This window comes from Malurus melanocephalus, unplaced genomic scaffold, assembly GCF_030028575.1.
Source record: "Malurus melanocephalus ecotype Western Australia unplaced genomic scaffold, MMel_1.1 scaffold_0, whole genome shotgun sequence".
NCBI classification, from domain to species: Eukaryota; Metazoa; Chordata; class Aves; order Passeriformes; family Maluridae; genus Malurus; species Malurus melanocephalus.
Window position 1 is genome coordinate 10,239,947 of NW_026623232.1, and position 19,873 is coordinate 10,259,819.

The following is a 19,873-nucleotide window of genomic DNA, read 5'->3' on the forward strand; positions in this document are numbered from 1 at the left end:
TTAAATCTCTGTGGGATAGTCCTTCCTGAACTATTCACTTTTAGTATGTTACTTAATTATTATATACTAATTTATTSTTTTACAGCAACTTTCATTGGTTTTCTACCATGTAACAATTTGTTTCAAAAATGCTTGGTGCTATGCAGATAGCGGACTACTGAGAAAACAATTTTTCAGTAAGAATCTTAGTGCAACCCTCAGCATTCTGCATACAGATTTTGGAGAAAAAAAAAAAAAAAAAGGTATTTCACAATTTGCCACACAGCCACCCTTTGTTTTTTGCYGGTTTGTTGGGGTTTTTTTCTTCTTTTCTTTGTCTTTCTCAATCACCTCTAGGAACAATTACTTGGGTCAGTTTACTAAATAGGTCAACTTGCTGCAGGACTCTAGAAACTTAWGTACCATCTGTGTATCCCAGGCAACAGGTCAGAAAATCAGAGCAAACAGCWGTAGCTTGACTTGATAAAATCTGACCCTGGAAATCAAGTGAACATGCAGAATGTGCATGAACTACAAAATACAACTAACCATTCCTGCATGAAAAATAARAGCGTTTCAGAGTAGCTAAAGTAGGTCCAATTAAGAAACTCATACTCATAAAGAAAGATAATTCTGGAGATGGAGGCGGGCTTTGGAAAAATGCGTCTTGACTTGCACAGTTAATGCACATCAAGTAGCAAGAATCAGTATGGACTGAGGAGCATAAACAGCATATAAAAAGTAGCACAAAAACAGGGGAGATTTTTTTGATTGTTTTGCTCAGTTCAGTGGAAKCTTTTTTCTTTTTTGTTTTTTGGCAAAGGCTCAACCATGAGGGATCTCTCTACACAGTATGCAGAACTACAAACCATGTGTGTTGGAATTTTTTATCAACTCCATTTGCTGACAAAAGGAACCATAATACAAGAGTTTGCACCTTCTGTGAGTGCACTGGTCCGTGTTGCAGTTTCCCAAACTAAAGGAAAAACAAGACAGCAAGGGAATCTGAGGCATTACACAGAAAGTAGCCAGCATGGAAACATAAAAAAGCTGCAAAAAGATAAAATAATTCACAATAAAAGACAATCCCAACCTTGTCTGTGCTTCCCAAGATCAAAAAGCTTAACCTCCTCTCTCCATTAGCAACTTCTTCCAGTCATCCTATCAAATAATTTATATGGAAAGAAAATAAAACAGAGAGAAAGCCGCCTCAGTTCTGTTTCTTGCTTGACTGGTCACTAAATGCAGAAATGGCTCAGCATGAGTAGAGGTAATGCTGGAAATTTTTGTCTCTCTTTTGAAACCAGCCCAGCACCATGGCTTCTCAAATTAAATACCCAGGAAATATGGCAATCTGGATCACCAACCAAGGAGAAAAGGTAGAAGGGAAAAAACCAAGCACGAAGGTCGAGCTAAAGTGAGATTACTAGCAATGCAGTTTTCTAGGGATATGAAAATGCTCTTCTACCAGTGTGTAAGATAGGAACACAGAGGGAGAAAAAAGAAACGACAGGAAAAGTGTTTTCATCTGGATGGTCTTTGTTGCAATTTTTTTTTCAATCTTTTAAAACATTACATCATAAAATAAAGACAATAGCAGCAAAACTTTTCAAGATGGTACAAGCACATTCTGTTCTGCACCCTGATACAGACATTGATGAAATAGTTGTTTTTCTGAGAATGCCTTTCTAAAGCACCATTAAATCTTACAGAGAGAGTGAAAAAGGGACAGAGACAACGAAGTAGACAGAACATACTTGCAAGTGGTTTTACTGATTGTTTATAGTATAATTTGAAGTTTATCAGTAAAAAATAGTAGAACAGCATCCCAAAAAAATGTTTCCCCAAATTTAAGAAAGTTCTATTTCAAACACAAAGCTGAAAATGAGTCATAGTGGTTTCTCAGTACTGTCCAAGGCCCAGATCGAATTCTACTAGAACCTGGAAAAAAATCATTCTAAAACTATGTTGACACACTGCCCTGAATAAATTTTAATTGTTGGGAAGATATGATTTAGACACAAATTCTGCCTTTTTTTAATCAAAGCTACTATATTATTCCATGATCTGAGAAACTGTTAAATGGTAGTCTGAAAGCTGGTGTGCTTGGCTCAATCTCACCATAGGCACCACAAGCCTCCCTCTTCAAGCATCCAGCTCTCACAACAAAAAGGACTTTGGGGATAGAATATATTTGGGAGACAAAAGTATTCTCTCTCACATGCTAGTATTGCCTTGCCTTTGCTTTGCTCTCAAGATCAGTGAGGGAAAGCAGATTCTTTGTGCCTCAAAAGGCCAAATGCCATAGAAATGTCCACTTTCCCCCAAAAGCAGCAGCACTGGTATTTCCTGGTGGTAAGGCTTAGCTCAGATGAGGGAGCACAAGAAGTTCACATCTACCTGCATGGAGCAGGGAGGCACCACCAGTAAACCTGTGTGCAAGAACCAGTTACATGTGCCATGKGAGGGGTATTTGCGTGGGACCATTCTTCAGCTGCTTCCTGAGAACTCACCAGTGTGGTGGGCAAGGCCTGCCCTTAGAGTGACCTTCCCATCCCAGCATGATCCAACTCACACACGATGCACTGGCTACATCTGGACAACCCCAAATTAGGTCTGCAACCACTTCCTCAGTGATTTCTACAGCTCAGCAGTGASTAACATTACATACTGCAGTTGCAGTGGCAGGAGGAAAAAATATGGCCCAGTTCAGCAGTGGTATTGAGGAGAGTAATTGTTACTGATAGTAAAGGAGATAGGGACCTTGGGAAAATTTCAGCAGCCCAAAGGAACTTTCAGATCTACATTTTTTTGCTGACACATTTCAGCCAATCAGTTTCATACATTAATCTAGAGGCTGTTATTTGAGTTCCATAGATTTGCGTTGATTTGCCTTGTGTTTTCATTGATATTTAAATGGCTAGAGAACTGTTTCTGAAGCTGAGCTTATTTGTATTTAGTATTGATATAATGCCATTCTAGGAAGTGTAAATTGTGCAGTAGAGATGAGCTAAAACAGCAGGYCTTTGCTATAAAAAGCTTAAAAATAAAAAGCTAGCTTCACTTTACTGCACAGACTTATGGGGGCAGCTTTTGGCCTTAGATTAGGCAAACCATAGCTCAGAACAAGTAAATGTACAGGGAGGGCTGAAGCAATCCCCAGACACCTTTCAAATTCATGTCTGTTTAGTAGGAGACTTCTTGCTCTAGGTTACTACACAATTTAGCATGATGCTTGTTCTTTGCCTGAAATTTATTTCTCATGGACAGAGGGAAAAATGAGAGTAGCAGACATCATGCAACCTGACAATACAAATAAACCCCTGAGAAAACCAAAGCTGGCAAAGAAACTGCCCAYGTACATCATAAATACAAATACTTCAGAAAAAAAGCAGGATTTTTAAGGGCACAGTTTTTAACAACCTGAACTCAGACTTGATTTCATTTATTATGTGATAGAGATTTTTGCAGAAAATCTCCGGCATAGACTATTAATGGCTTTAGAGGAAGCAGACTGGTGCTAGAGACATGGAAAAGCCAGGCAGCAGAAGCTTGGGTGATTTGTAATTTCATAGCAACAATCAAAATCAAGTTTCATTAATATAAATCACTGGAGGGGTTTAATTATATTTTATTTACTATTATTTCTATGGTTTATTAGAAAAAATGTACCCTATTAAGTGGTAATGAATTTTGCTGAGTGCCACATGAATGAAGTTACAAATCTTTTGAAAACCAATATCTGCACAAGCTCAGAGATGGTTATGATGGTTGACGGTTCAGGAGGAACMCCAAAGTGGCATAGCATAATTTTCTGCACAAGAGAGTGGAAAGCAGGACTGCAGAGATGAAAGCTGTAGGAAATACAGCAGCTGAGTCATCCCCCATGTGTGAGGGCTGCAGCTACAAAAAATCCGTGTTTCCTTTTTTTGTTCAGGTCCCAATTCCCATGTCAAGTCATGTTATGCTCAGGGCAGGATCTGAAATTTAAAGTCAGTAACCAACCCTTTTGTTAGACTTCTTATTTCCAGACTGCTGGGAAAGGGCATAATTTAGAGAAGGAAGTTTTGGATATGGTTCAGACTACTTTTGCTAAAACTTTCTATAATGGTGGAACAGCCTCACTAGAAATAACATGRCAAGTTTTTTATAGGTATTACTAAATGCCAGAGGATGATAATTTTAGCCATAAAAATACTTGACGTTTGAGCTAAGATTCTCTCTCAAGCTGTTGCAGACAATTAAAACCAAGGGATGCCCTTTAAAAAGGGAAAAGCAATTTAGCTCATTAAAATGTCATTTTAAGTGTCAAGGTGTTTCTCTCTGGCCCCCTATGAAATACACCATTTGCACTTCCTATATTACAATAAAAATTACRTATATTGAGGTATTTAACAGGCAATAATCTAGAAGAAAATATTTACTCCTGTAGCAGCCTGGCATCTTTCTCAGCAAGTTTCACAGACACTGAAATGGAGAGGAAYGAAAGAGAATTTTGTTTTCATATGAAAGGTCACCAAATGCTCTGCTCAGTACATCACTGAGAGTTTTATTGATTATCACCTTTTGTCCCTGAACTATTGCATCCCAAACCAGGGGATGCTGAAGAAACAACTGATAAAATGTCAGCCAGGGGCTCTTGCATGATATGGCCACTCAGAAACTACAATGAGACATACACACTCCACCACCTAGAATCTGGACAGGGAACAGACTGAGAACTCAGAAAGTTAAAACTATGCCAAGATGTCATTGTCCTTCTCTTGCATCAGAGCAAACAGTTCTCAATTTGCCCAACGAATTTTGCCTTCTCAGTCACTCGTCCACGTTGATCTGTTTTCCATGATTTGCCTACTGTCCAATTCCCTGCTCGCAGAGGTAAGTCCTACAAGACAGACTTTATCTTTCACCTGATCAGCAGAAATGCCCTGGCTATGAGTAAGCCTTATATTTCACATACAGAAAATGCATCTTCCACATCCTCACAGATGTCTGTGTGACTATGCAGAACTTTCCTATTGCAGGCAAGCATTTCTTGTGARAACTCATTTGGGGAACAGAAAACACTTCATGCTTGATGCTGATCTTGGCATTTGGTAACCAAGGAGAATTATTTGCACAAACTGAGTGTATTGCAGGCTTTCAGAGTCAGATGAGATGCATTTTGGGTGCCAGATCCTTCCTTCATAGGTGCAAAGTGCAGAATTATGTAACAAGGCATTACTTAAATTATCAGACCCAAATCGTATGTCTGAGCACTGCTGAACCTTTTCTGGAATTCAAATGCAAATCTAAATTGTAGCTTTCTCTTCTAACCTCCTACCAGTAAAACACAGATCTGAACAGCCTTAGTACATCCAGATATGCTTCATCCATCCTGGCACTACAGAATTAGTGATGCTCAAGGACRAGACTTCAGAAGATTTGCTCAAGTAGCATTCACGTCCTGCCCAAAATCAACAGTAACAAACAGCCTAAAGAACTCCAATGCTTGAGGAGGAGACCTGCACCTTGCTGTTGTCTTCCTGTGGCTTGAGGCGGATGGGATCTGAGAATGGTCACAAGCTGCCATCTGCATGTTTGTGAAGCCAAGCACAGGGCTGTGTGGCACAAAAGTCTTCAGGTGCCACGGCAGTTCTTGAGTCAAGTGCAACCTTCCTGGGGACTGGGCTTACTGCCCTGCCTCTGGTAAGGTAAAGCCAAAGTGCAGCCCTGCACCTTWAGACATTCGCTGGTGAAGTAAGCAGAATTCAGTTTTTGTTGGATCTTATTGAGTTAGAGCAATCCCAAATGAACTGAAAATTTTCAAACTTTTTCGTCCTTGGTTTTGAGACAGATAATGAAATAAGAAAGATAACAAGACATTTCAAGAGACATGAACCAGCAGACACAACAAACTAAAAACTTCTTTCCTTCTCTGCACTAGTGGAATTTGGCTCACTCCTGCAAATCCAGCAGAGTCACTGGATATTCAAATATGTATACTCAAAATTTGCTTTCGCATTGCCATGCTTCCATTCATAGTCGTGTCAGTCGTGTGTTCTGGTGGCCAGTTTGATTTTGAGTTGRCTCATTGTGCATAAAATCTCAGAAACTATCATAGAATGACACGTGCATTTTAGTGTATGTAGACATCAGCATGCAATTCCAAAACTCTGTCTGCATGACCTGTGAATGTCTGTATGTCWGACTAGCTTGCAAAAATCTCTGCTGCAATCAACATCCATGCTTACCTTACCTATAAGCCTACAGTTTGAATTGCAGGAATATTTAGGATTTCGTGAAAGCGCAGGGAAAGCACTGCTGGTACCATCGTATATCTTATTTCCAGCATGCAAAATCTTCTATCTGCAATGGCCCACAGGCTGATGCTATAAAATATTTCGTATGTTTAGCAATTCCCATTAATTATTTTGCAGTCTTTTCTTTGAATATTTACTGTGAAGTCTGGACACAATTCTAYTTTTATATCCATATGCCCAGACAGCACAAAATATTTTTTTAAATGCCCCACAGTTTAGTTACATTTCACTTTAGTCTAGAAATGCAGAGAGTTCATGTTTAGTTTATATCAATAAAAGGGGTAACAAATGTCAAACAAAGATAGTACCTGAAAGGAAACATACCAAATTATTCAAAATACGTGTTTAAAAGTTACAAAATATGACAGCATTAATGGCACTTAACGCTATAAGCACTTAAAAGATTACCACCATATTTTCCTTAGGTTTTTTCCTAATTTTTTTTTTTCTGAGATTATGACAGCAGCTTATGTCTAAACCAAATCTCARGCAGAGAGCCCTGAGATTCTATGGTAGCCCTGGCCCTCATTTGAATCATGTATATGATCTTGTGTCTATTTTTAAAAATTCAGATTCAGCTAGAGAACAGCAGTTTGCTGACATGCAAAAGCTATAGCTTCCCTTCTGTCCTTATAGTCTTACAGCATTAAAATAGAAGGGGTTTTATCAGTGGTAGAAAGTGTGAATGAGAAATTCATTTAAAAAACAGTTGGCCCACTGTTTTATACATCTAGACAAATATCGTTAAATTGATGTTTGCCTTCTTTTAAACAACATAGCATGAAATGTATTTTCTTCATATGCACTTTCTTGCTGCGACTTTACATTGATTTTCCTACATGAAAAAAAGAATAGTTTCTTTTCTTTTTTCTTTTTTTTTTTCACTGCTTAAGATAAATACCCACAGTTTTCCTTCTTTTTTTTCTTTTTTTTTTAATGAAAAGAGCAATCCAACCCTTACTTATGTCTGTGTTGATTTTTTGAACCAGCACCCAGCTGCTGGCTGTGTCCATGGACATTCTTTTGGAAGTTAGAAAGGTAATGCAAAAAATAGGTTAAGAAAAAAAACTTAGCTTAGATCACGTGCCAAAACATAAACTAAGCCTTACTGAAAGTTTCTAGTTCATTCCAATATTTTCTCCTCTTTTTCATCACCAGGGGAAGGCTTTATGAATGCATACTCCATTAGAAAGATACACTCTTTTTCATCCTTTTCATAGGCTCTTCTTGCATAGCTGTCCTTTGTCTAGTATCACACCATGGTAGGAGCACTCTGGTGCTGCCATGGCTCAATCCCTTCCTTTGTGTCTTGCCCTGGTAATTTTATACAGGCTGAAATTTCCATGTGCGTAGCTTTCTGTTGCCGTTCTGCAGTTCTGTATTCCTGATTTGTTTTGGCAGAGCAAGCTTAAGTCTTTATGGCACAGTGAAATATTCTTCGATGCTATGCAATTCAGAYTGAATAAGGAGTCTGTATAAGGCACGTGTCTCAATACATACATATATAAAAACACCAACATGATTAATTCAAGTCAAGCATCTTTTACATTTGACTTTTGTCTTCAAGTAACACTTTGTTTTTATGCTCCTTTTCTTTGGCTTCATTGGGAATCATTCCATTTTCCAGGTCTGAGTGCTGCTGAATACAGTTGGTCAGAACTGCAGAGCTAGAAGAGTTCTTGGAATTACACATCTTCTTTGTCTCCCCTTCCTTTTTTTCTTCAGCCAAGGAATAGTTTCTGAAGGTCTCATAAATTTTATGCATATCTTCAGGCATGGTCTTTTTGAGGTCTTTATTTTTCCTTTTGGTCATCTTGGCGGACGATCCAAACTTGTTAATGATGTTGTCCTCGGATGCCCCCTGCCCGTGCTTGTTGAGATTCTCTGACGCTTTAAGGCGCAGGTTGTTAGGCCTGTTGTTGATGCTCTCCTGAGAGGAGGCCTTGAAGCGTCCTGTTTCCAAGGTAGCAAAGACAGAACGCCTCTCTGGAGAGAGCATGTCTAAGGAGTGGGCTCGCTGTTCCAGGCCCAGGCGCCTGCGCTCCATGCTCCGGATGGTGGCTGCCCGTTGAAGTTTGTCATGGATCTCCACACTGAGCCGCCTCCGTGTCTCTCTGAACTCAGCTGTCACATTTGCTTTCCACTCTGCTGCGTGAGCTTTTATTTCACCAACCTTTACAACGTGAAGAAAGACAAATTAGTTTAAAAAAAAAAATAAAAAGCAAAACCTTTTCTGTAGAACAGCAGCACAAGCACTTTTTTCTCTGGCATGAAATTGGAAAGTGGTCCCATCTCCACTGCATCCATTTGGACTCAAACTTCAGTAGCAAAGTGGTTACACTGGACAAACTCTGGACATACCAACTGATGGTTAATGTGACGTAGAACTCATCTGCTTGTGTCATTTTGCCACCCCACACATTTTRTAGCTGTGTTACATGATGGGACATGTTCATGCTAATCCATCCTTGGTTAAAAACAAAATTCCTGACTCATAATGTGAKCAGTAGATGGTCATGAGTAAGCAAAATTAATCACATATAGTTAAACCAATATGCTTCAGAACAGCACAACAGCCACTGCAGCAGTACAGTAACGCGTTTTCCTGTATGGCTCATGGATGCAGCTGTTTAGTTCCACTGAAGGTTCTCTTCAGGGCCACACTCACAGTGCAGTTAATGTTGGAAATACCCATTAGATAATTTCAAGTGGTCCTCTGACTGCTCCAGTCTAGGGTTCATTCTCAAGGACAAATGTAGCTGCCTTTAATAGAGGTTTCCATCACAGCTGTCCAAATACCACACTCTCAAGCCATCTGGAGGAGTTTTCCATTCTGTGTGGGCACCATGAGCATGTCATTAAAAGTCCTACTGTCTTTCCCTATTTTACTTCTTTGCACTGAAGACTGGAATAAKGGCTAAGAATAAAGCACCAAATGATGGCTGTATTGAATAAGCATTCCCTCCAAAATGAGAAAAACCAAGATAAATGACCAAGCAATATTTCAGTTAAAACAGGCCTTTTTCAAAGTACAGCTAAAGGAGAACAGATTCAGGAGGACAGTGTCTGCAGGAACTCACCAGTCAGTTGTTTGCTTGTGCCGCTGCAGCCAGAACTCAAGTTTTTGCACCCGATAACCCACAAGGAGTCATCTCTGTTCTACAGGCCAGATGTGCAGATGTCCATTTAGCACTGTGGCAGAAAGCATCTCACATCCATGCAGGAGACCAGATTCCCAGCCTTAGGTGCCTGATGATGAGCAGTGCAACAGCCAAACTCTCCAACAGTCCCCTTTATTAACGGAGCAGCATAGAGGATGCACCTTAGGTGGTGCAGATGCCTTCAAAAATTAGAAACAGCACTAGCCCTCTGCCAGACTTTGTCTTTACCTGCTCTTTGGTTAACTCTGCCAGGGAAKCTTTGCTAGTAATGCAGGAGGAGATGGCCATAAAATTTGAAATCACAGTGCTAACATCCTCCACCACAGGCTTCAGTTCTAGAGTCATGCCAATTGCCCTTCTATTTTCCACACTTATTTGAGTGAAGCACTAGCAGTATCCTCTTTGAATCATGGAGGGTATGTTCTGACTGAATTTTGTCATGCTCTCCTTGATGCTGACTTCTCAGTTTCTTCAATTTTTAAAAACAGAGTACACAGTAAGGGACCTAAACCTAAACTTTTATTCAGAACTACATTCCCTGGCATAGGAAAAGACAGGGMAATCTCCAAATCTTTCAGGAGACAACAGGGAAAGTTTTAGCACAATKTCATAGCTGGTTTCAGAGTAAAGGCTGGCCTCTCATTCCATAATTGCAATCCTACTGATGTGTTCTGTGTATTTTTGTGTACTGRTAGGGGTGTAACAGTCCTGGTTGCTTCAGTTGTTTTGACCCCTTCCTTTGTGAAGGAGCTAAACATCAGAGCTAACTGTGTACCACAGGCAGACAGGTGAAGTTAACCACAGGGAATACTGAGCATTGGTCATGCAGAGAAGCATCTTATAGAGAAGCAGGAGCCAGGCACTTAAAGCTCTCTTGTAAAATGACAAAACATTGATAAGTTACTAATCATACCTCTTCTTGCGTCTTCTTGGACAGGACCCTTAACCAGTCTCCAATCATACTTAGGACAGCAGCAAAGTAGGCAAGGCCAAAAAGGATCCAGAACCATACTAAGGGTTTATACCATTCCATGTAGTTGAGGTCATAATTTCCTCCTGAAATAAGCATATACTTATGCTTACAAATTATGAGGTGCCAAAATTATTATACAATATCTGCACTTCCGAGAAATGCCTAAAAGTACTTCTTAAATCTTGTCCACACCACGATAGTTCTGATAATAAGACAAGAAGCCTGTCAGATGGGAGGAATACAATCTGGTTTTAATTTAAAAGTCTTCAAAATTACCTATTCTTTTACTGTTATGTATCCTGCCAGAGCACCCAATAAACACTTTCYGTTGTATTAGTTGTACTCTGAAGCATCTGAAATTCTACTTTGATAGTAATTGCAACATCACAAACACATATCCAAGGAAAAAGTTTAATACAGATAATGTTCCTTATTCTGAACTGCCTGWAGCCTCATAGTTGAGAAAATTTACAGATCTATAACCCCTAGGTTATAGAGTTTCCAGACTTTTTTGGTTTTAGCTACAGGATTGGGAGACTTTTGTRCAGAAGAAAGAAATGTAACTTGGTCTTCCAAATCAGGGTATCTCACAGGAAGCCAACCATGCATTAGCCCTGAAAATAAGGCTATACAGTCTGCTTGGGTATCATTAAGAGGGATGCATTAGACAAGAGCTAGACATCTACACCTCTGTATGACTGCAGAGAGTTTTTAGAGTTTTCTCCTGTTAAAATTACCAGACAACAAAGTTCAGCATTTTCCCCTTTGCTTTTTGCAATCTGAGATATTTCTATGCATCTTTAATTTTATCAGACTTAATATGAGTGTAGTTACAGTGTTTGAACACCCCCATGGAAGGTCAGACATTTGAGAATGGGCAGGGACCCAAATATTGGTTTTCATGTTAATCTCTCCCCATAGACTGCATGAATCACACTCTTTTTCCCCCAGTCTTTAAGAGACTGAGACAATGGGAGGTAGGGACTGTTGTTGCTATGATACTAGAAGCCTCTTCTGATCATACGTGTCCCTGAGGAAGCTCGCTAGGAAACAGATTGTCTAGATCTATCTTGCAGAGTAATCAGGTGACTGAGAAAGTATGAGACCACTTTTTTTAGCCTATCAGATACTTCGTTTTTTCAGGCTCCATCCACTGTTTTATTTCCAATAGTAGTACAAAACCTTCCAGTTTCCCAAGAGCCAGGATTTGTTCTAGGTGGAATAAGCGAGTATAGCTCCATTAATGCTGTTTTAACCATTAGGATACAGTATTTTTGATTTGATGTTGAAGGAACAGAGATACTGTGAGATTAAAGTGGCAGAAAATAAAAGCAGCAGAAAAGGTCTCTCAAAACCAGCAAAATCTCCTGGTGATCACCTGCCTTAAACTCTTATCATGAAAATGCCTCTGAAGTTTTCTCATTCAGGATCTTCCATTTGATTTTTGAAAAATCTTGCTTGTTAGTAGTCACCCAGCTGTGGATTATATTCTCCTAATCATGTGCAAAAAAACAATTTAATATTCAGAGCTTTTGTACTGTTACAGTATTAAACAATACTGAAGAATGGTATTATTAAGAAAAACATTGTAAATTATTTTTATTTCACACTGTGATCCCACAAAGAATATCAGTGAATTCCTGTACACATCTAAGTGGTTAAAATGGACAAAGCTCACACAATCACTTCTAAGTAACTGAATGCTCACAAAATCTTTTTTTTTTCTTCATAACGGAGTCTTTCTTTGTTCAGTGACTTTATTTTTCTCAATAATTCATGACTTCTATGCCACTATGTCACAAAAAAGGAGGATGAGAGTCTTCTCAACCAAAGGACTTGTCTGCAGTGCTTCAACAAATAAAATTTTATATATCCCTGTAATTTTATTTGATATTTTTAACTCATTTCTGTTTATAAGGACTAAGACRTATAACATGACTGGTTTTGACATAGGCAATTTAATGCCTTTAATTAGGACCAGTAACAGGAATGAGGAGTACAGGTCATGCATAGATAAGGGGAAAAAGTCACTTATTTTAACCAACTTTCTGTTAGCAAAGCAGCTGTGTGGAAAAGAAGTATCACTCATCTTTTCAGCCAACTATCTCAACTCCCACTTTGGAAATTGTATATGGGTCGATATTTATAGTTCCTGCTAGTAGTGTATTAATCTTGGAGAGTCTCCTCCAAGCACTGAGACACATACCCCAATTGTCCTCTCCTACAAAAGTTTTCCTTAACAGGGCAACTGCAATGTCAAAACTTCTGCCAGGATTAGGAAACAAAATGCAGGTTTTTAAATGCTGCAGCTCCTGTAGCAGCAGCCTACTATTGCTTCTGACCAGAGAATTCTACAGCCCTACAGCTCAGCCCCACTTTGTTAAAGCTTCCTCCATTCATCATTTAGGTTACTTGCTTCTGCAGTCAGCCTCAGATTGAGCTCTAATGGACTAACACAAATCTTTAATTCAATGGGAAAGTAATTTGACTTTTGCATAATTCATTGCACAATAAATGGTAATCAGGATTTTCCAGGCTCACATTATCTACATTGCTGAAGGCTTGCAAGTTACAAATGGCAAGGCACCTGGATCTTAAACAAACCTGGTGTCCTACTGCACAGTAATCCCAACAGAAACTCCTGGCATCATTTCACTGGAATAAAACAYATTGTGAAGAGCCTCCTTTATATCCCAGAAGAGAAATTCTAAGAGCCAAGGCCCATGTGCACAGCACCTTGGCTCGAAGCTGCTCACCTGCTACAAAGTCACCAAAGCCAATCGTGGTCAGAGTAATAACTACAAAGTAGATGGACTCCAAGGTTGTCCAACCCTCGATGCACTTGAAGACAAATGCAGGAATGGTCACAAAGACAATGCAGCCTGCCAGGATGAAAACRATGGTGGAGATCACCCGGATCTTTGTTTGACTCACTTGTTTTTTCTAGAAAAAGGAAATAACAGGGAAAAAAAAAAAGTTTTAGTGGATTTCTGGAGCTGTATACTTTGTGACTCGCACACTGATTATGTTGGTGTCACCGGGTATGTCTCTGCCTKTTGTGAGCTTGTTAGGTGGAATACAGCCTTCCCTTCCTGTTAGTGAGAGTCCTGCCCAGGTAACAATAAACTTCTATGTCTGGCCCTAGATTATCATAATTCCCATTTTCCATGCACGAGGCAGTGACTATTCTACCAAAACACTGCCTGGAAAAACATTTCTGAGCTTCAGAAAGGCACCAATACACTCCAGTTCAGRTTTAATGTGTAAGAAAAAGTGCACATTCACACCGCCATACATGTATGTGTACACCCAAATTGCCTCATTGGCACCAAGCATTCAATAAACAGGACCAAGATTAAAATGAAAGTAAACCCCTTTTCCCCACACTGAAAAGATTTTATGTAGAAATAATTCATGCTTTGGGTTTTTTAGTCTCAGGATTTATAGCTTTCATTCACAAATATGAAGATTAAATCCCCTTTTCAAAAATAGAAAACTATATTATTGGTTTACACCAGAAATRAAGGTATTATGTCAAATAACAAACAGCCTGAGATAAAATTACCTATGTAAATCCACACCGGAAAGATCTTGAATAAAGAGTATGTATTACTGGCTGCTATGAACTGAATACAAATATAGGCAGTGTAATTTTAATATTTTACACTCCTATATCATATAAACTCTCAATGTATTTAATATATATTTTGATTTTGTTTCTATCAATATTGATGCAACCTGGATTAACACAATTGACCCYAGCAGATTTATTTCAGATATTCTCTGCTGTAAATAAACTCACCATCCAATAAAGTTTCATAAGAAACCTGTAAATTACTAGAAATCTTACTGTGGATTAATCACAGTGGCAGTGTAAATTTTCTATTTATCCTGGAAAAGCAATGTGGAAGTCATTGTAAGCCACATTTCCAAATTAGTTTTCCAAATCAAGCTTCTSCCTTAACCCAGAAATGAGATCTCATTTCAGATTAAGGCATTGCCTAGACAGGATATAAGATCTCAGAAGTTATCTTTGTAATATACAGAAGGGATATTGCCTGAACTGGTTAATATCTAACTAGGTTGTGAGCAATCCTGTGTTTCCCCTAAAACATGAGCATTTCTTTTACAGGTACAGTGTCAGAYCCTCATTAAGTACTTGTCTAATCTGGGATGCATTCACAACCAGGTAGCAGCATAAATATGTCATGTTTCATAGATACTTTTAGTTCTGAAACTGTTTAAGATGATCCCTAGACTTATTTGTGTGTGTGTGTGTGTGTGTGTGTGTGTGTGTGTGTGTGTGCATGCACTGTTTTCTGTGTCTACATGAATAGAAATAGTTATTTAAGTTTAGTAATATAATGCCATAAAAAGAATAACCAAATATAAGACATGGAAAAAACTTCCAAGTACCAAGGGTAAAAACAACACAAAAATATAAAACCCAAATTAATTTCTTATTTCCTCTTTTTCCAAAGAGCCATTTTGAGTATTTTGCTTAAATGCTAAAGGATGATCTGCCTWCTTTAAGACTTATGAACACACATTCATGGCAGGATTTCAAACTCTTGTATGAAGGATGAAGGGAAAAGAACTGATCACATGGATTTTACACACTGTCCTAGATTGACACCCTTGCCTTTTGTCATTGAGTATTTAACCAAATTGATGTTTATTTTCTAGTTTGACCAAGGCAACTTGTTTACTTGTACTAAATGCTTCAGTTTCCTGATATGAAAAAATGAAATGTCAGAAACTTTGCTACAATGGAACTTAGGAGACAAGTGTCTCTTGGGAATCCTTGGATGAAAAGTAATTTGGAGCTGCCAAGCATCAAAGTTATGCATAACAATCCTTCCTCCAGTCCCCACATAGCAACATTAAATGCATTTCAGTATGTGTCAGGATTGTCTTGTCTCACGAGAGAAACAGGAACAGAAAGAATGGCCTGCAAATCTGTATCAAATGTWCAGGACACCCCCTTGTTCATGAGCAATAAATCAGCCGAAGGTTGTTGGTTTTTTTAAGCAAAAATGGTACCAGTGTTAATGAGAGTAYCTGTAAAAGACCTGATTCATGGTTATTGTACACCTTTGTCACTCACACAAAAGCATAGCAGCTGAGGGTACAAATGAAGGCAGAAAGCAATGGTGAATCAGGCACAGCGTTTTTAGAGCTGCTGAAAAAAGCACAAAAGCAGGACTCASAAAAATAATTACTTAATGACCAATAACGTATGAAATGCAAGATTGAAGTGAAAAGGGAAGCGTCTTTCTACAGYTAGACATTTCAGAGGAAATTCACAGTATAGTCTAACTGCGATAGACACAAAAAGGTTAAGGCATAAATGTACTTACAAATGGCATATRTACATTGTAATAATGAAACACTACAAAAATGTAATCCACTGCAGTGTTACAAGAAGTCAARGAAGGAAGGAAGGAAGGAACACTCTATTTCTATATAACACTAAGGGTTGAGAAGTCTGAATAAGTGCAAACAAATTTCTCTTTTAAGCAGTATTTTCAGTCTGGAGCCAAACATTGACAAAAAGCTGAGCAACTTCTGCCAGGCTAAGACATCCTCTGAACCCATTCTCCACAGAGATTATTTCCACTCTTTTTCTTTTTAAGTTTGTTTGCCCACAAGTTCTCTCCACATTGATGACACAGATAATTTGTAGGACATTCTTCAAATACAAATAAATTAGTGCCTGCTAATGAGAGCAATTTAAATCCACCTAGAACTAATCGGGAAAACGTGAAAAAGGAATCTAAGAATCTAGCAACTGAGAGTTTTCTGTGATAGAAACACCTATCGAGGTCATTTCCATTTTCCAATGGAAATGGTGATGATTTTGTCCTTGAGGTGGCTAAGTGCTAAACTGGCAACATCACTGATATCATCTTGCTCACATTAATTCAAACAACGTACTGTCAATCTCCTGGATGTCAAGAGGGGTAAGGACAGACAGATTCATGAAAACACCCTCATCAGTGGAATTTAGTTCTTAACCATCTTATCTATCAATAACTGTGGCTTCACTTTGTCCTCATTTTGTGTTATATATACAGAGGTTTTAGCAGTTTTGGTCTTACACAATGATTTCAGGAGTTAAAAAAACAAGGTTGTTTTTTTTTGGTTTTTTCTTTTCTTTTTTTCTCTCTCTGGCCCAATAGATCAAAGCCAATGTAGTGGCTTATTTTATGTCTCCTGCTTTCTTCAGGTAGTTTTCTCTAATGTAATTTTTGCAAACTGAGACCACATGGAAGATAYATATTCCTATGAAAAGGGAGTAGGAGACATTAAGTATGGGATCAGAAGGTGCTGCAGTTATTTATCAGATTAGACTAAATGCTAAATATGTGGAACATATCTATTTCCATGAACAGTATATTTCATATAATCTTGTTCTGAGATTCTGTAGTGTCACTGCACATTTCATAGAAGCTCCCCCACTACACTCTACTATAAACCAAAAATAGCACCGGAACACCTGCTGCTTCACAGTGAGCTCAGATGGTTTCTCCATCTTCCAAACTCTTTCTTTTCTGAATTCCTAAGAAATATCCCCAAGACTCTGGGCAAGTTGATTACCTTTTTGGTTAGACCACCAACGGCATATTTTTAGAGATAGTGTAATGTGCCTGCATGGAAAATGCTGCCCTCACCTCTCCAAAAGGCTCTGTATTTTGGACCAGAGAAAATACATATCAAAGAAAACATATTTCTTTAATATATCTTTTGTTCCCTTCACCTACTCTTAACTTTATGCCCTTTTCCATGCTGCCAACAATTCTCAGAACAGATTGTCTCTGCCCATGCACTAATTAAACAGCTTGTCTGCTAAATCACTTTTTCCAGATCAAAATATTTTAACACTAGGAAAGACAGTCTTTGTACTCAAGCCATAAACCRGAATATCACATATATCAGCTCACAAACATTAGATATGTCCTTATTCAAAACATGTTTGCAAAGCTAGTGTAGATGGTATGTCACAGGTTCACACTGCTTGTCTTTCAGCTCAGCCAAATGCAAGCTGGTCCTGGTCCAGAGCCTGGCACATACATCAGTAAGGTGTGATGCCCTTCCCAACAGGCTGTATGGAAASACTGGCAAGCACTGGCTTGCAGAGCTCCTTGGTCATCAGTGATTTGGTCAGCAGCAAATCCCTGTAAATTCAGTAAAGCAACCCCTTTACTGCCTGGAACAGTCACTGTGGATTTTATCATGACTTGCCTAGCTCCTTTACATTCAAAATGAGACCGAAAYTAAATGTATTTTAAATACCACTGTCTTGGAGATAACACCTAAGAACAATATAACAATCTTTTGTTCTTCTCTGACACTGCTGGTGCAGTGTCAGTGCTGGTGCTGCTGGTGTCAGCTCCAACGGACTCACCTCAGGGCACTGCTGAGCCACTGAGATTACATGGTGGCACCTCTGGGAAAGTGTGTTAAAGAAAGGGCAGAAATTCTGGAAGGCAGAAGACAAGGGAATAGAGGAGAGAACAAGGGAATAACAAGGTCAGGTGAGTGGGAGTTACTGTATGGCAACGCAGGTGCTGGAGGGTCTGCAGCCCATGGAGGACCAATGAAGGGCCAGAGGAAAAGAAAGAAACTACTGTGTTCTGACCCCAACCCCTGTGCCACYCACTGCTGCACTGGAGGGACTGAGTGTGACCCACACAAATTTGGGTGGAGGAGAGGTGTCTGGAGTGAAGTGAGCCTGGGAGTGAAGCTGAGCTTGAAAAATGGGGATGAAAGGCATTTTGAATGTTTGTGAGGTGTTGTTTCCAGACACTCAACTCAGTAATTAATTTTTATGCTAATTGTCAATAAATTAATTCAAATTCCCCAAGTCAAGTTTGTTTTGCCTGTGAGTGTACATGGTAAGTGATTTCGCTGTCTTTTTTTTGACCCATGAGGTTTTTCACTATTGTTCTTCCCATCACAGTAGGTGAGTAAGCATACGGCTGTGTGGGTGCTTGCTGCCAGCCAGAACCTACTCATCACATCAGTGAAGAAGACAACACCCCTTAAAAACACAGAGGAATAACTGTATTTTAAAATATAGACACCTCCATGGGTTATGAAAAGGGGTTTGAACCATTCTACTAGATATGGGCTTCCCCTACACTAACCTCTTGGTGCCTCAGTGTTATTTTAGTTCTCATGTTTTATTAAGAACGCTGCTATGGCTGAACAAGAAGGTGCAGAATCTTCTTAACTGGAGTCAGTACCAGATGGGAGACAGATTTTAAAAGCTGTAAGCACTCACATTTATTACTAAGCTTGGGAGAGASAATTCTGAACTCACACAAAACACAAGACAAAGTAAAGGGGGATTTCTTTTTTTATTTTACATTGTTGCTTGTCCCCATAAAACCACATTCCCATGGTGTTTGTCTAGACCCAGCTGGAATATGCAACAAGCTTCTCACAGAACAGTAGTTTTCTCTAATGTAATTTTTGTAAATCTCTAGGCATGGATCTTGCTGCATCATAATGTGAGTACTGTGCCATGAAAATACAGAAACACCAGCTCAGACATTTTCTAGGCTTGCCATACCCCTTTCCAAAATTCTTCCTTCCTTTAGAAAGCACACATAGGGCTTTCTGACATGCACCAGCTAACTTCTGCATGTTGCTTATTACGCTACTGAAAAAAACAGAAATAACAATTAGATACTAAACCTTTGTTACAGCTGAGCTGTATTTAGACTAAGGAAAAAAAGAAAAGAAAAAACAAATTGAGTAAGAGGAATCCGTGTATACATGTGTTTTTCTCAAACATGGGAGCAGACAAAGGACAACAGAGGTTGATGGCATAGACCTAAGCAATTTCACAGAAGCTGAATTTGTAATGTGTTGCTSCTTCCTTTCCTCCTTTAACTCCCTTTTGTGTTACACCTATATTCCCCCACCCAGGGAGTGCAAGAATGGGTTAATAATGATTGCTCCAYATAGCTTCCCTGCACCTGCATGGATTTTATCTTGTCATTCCTGGTATAACATACCATCAAAGACCAAAGGCTAAGAAGAAAATTAGCAAAATGTCTGCTACACTTAAGTTGCTTTCCKTGAAGTGGTATAGCTGTAAGCGTCGCTAACTAAATTAAATACCCAGTTAGAGGGCCTAAAATGCTAAAAGCTGGGATCCATAGATATTTTAATTAATTTTTAGTACTAGCTTACTATCTTAGGTCTGTGCAGAAAAACATACTTTTCTGCAGCTCAGATATAATGGAGGGGGTAAGTGATGCAAAGAATAAGCCAAACATGTTCAAGATAGTGGTTTAACCTAAAACAGAATTCAGGGACTAATTTGACTCTGGATGATGAGGAGTCACCTCACAGAATGAAGTCACAAGCTTCACCATCAGTTGTTTTGTTCACCCACAGGATTATCATTTGCCTGTATCTTCTATTAGCACTGGAGCATGAGAACT

At 38.9% G+C, this 19,873-nt stretch overlaps 1 protein-coding gene across 1 annotated transcript in view; it reads right to left on the minus strand.

The window, feature by feature from the left end:
• Nucleotides 1–7,694: 7,694 nt before the first annotated feature.
• The window catches only part of KCNK10 (potassium two pore domain channel subfamily K member 10), a 53,439-nt gene continuing 41,260 nt past the window's right edge, over nt 7,695–19,873 (minus strand). The window contains exons 5-7 of the mRNA XM_057371045.1: nt 13,172–13,358; nt 10,356–10,498; nt 7,695–8,454 (exon numbers count right to left, since the gene is read on the minus strand). Of these exons, the coding sequence (XP_057227028.1) occupies nt 7,825–8,454; nt 10,356–10,498; nt 13,172–13,358 (960 nt within the window). The 3' untranslated portion in view covers nt 7,695–7,824. The remainder of the gene's footprint in view (nt 8,455–10,355; nt 10,499–13,171; nt 13,359–19,873) is intronic.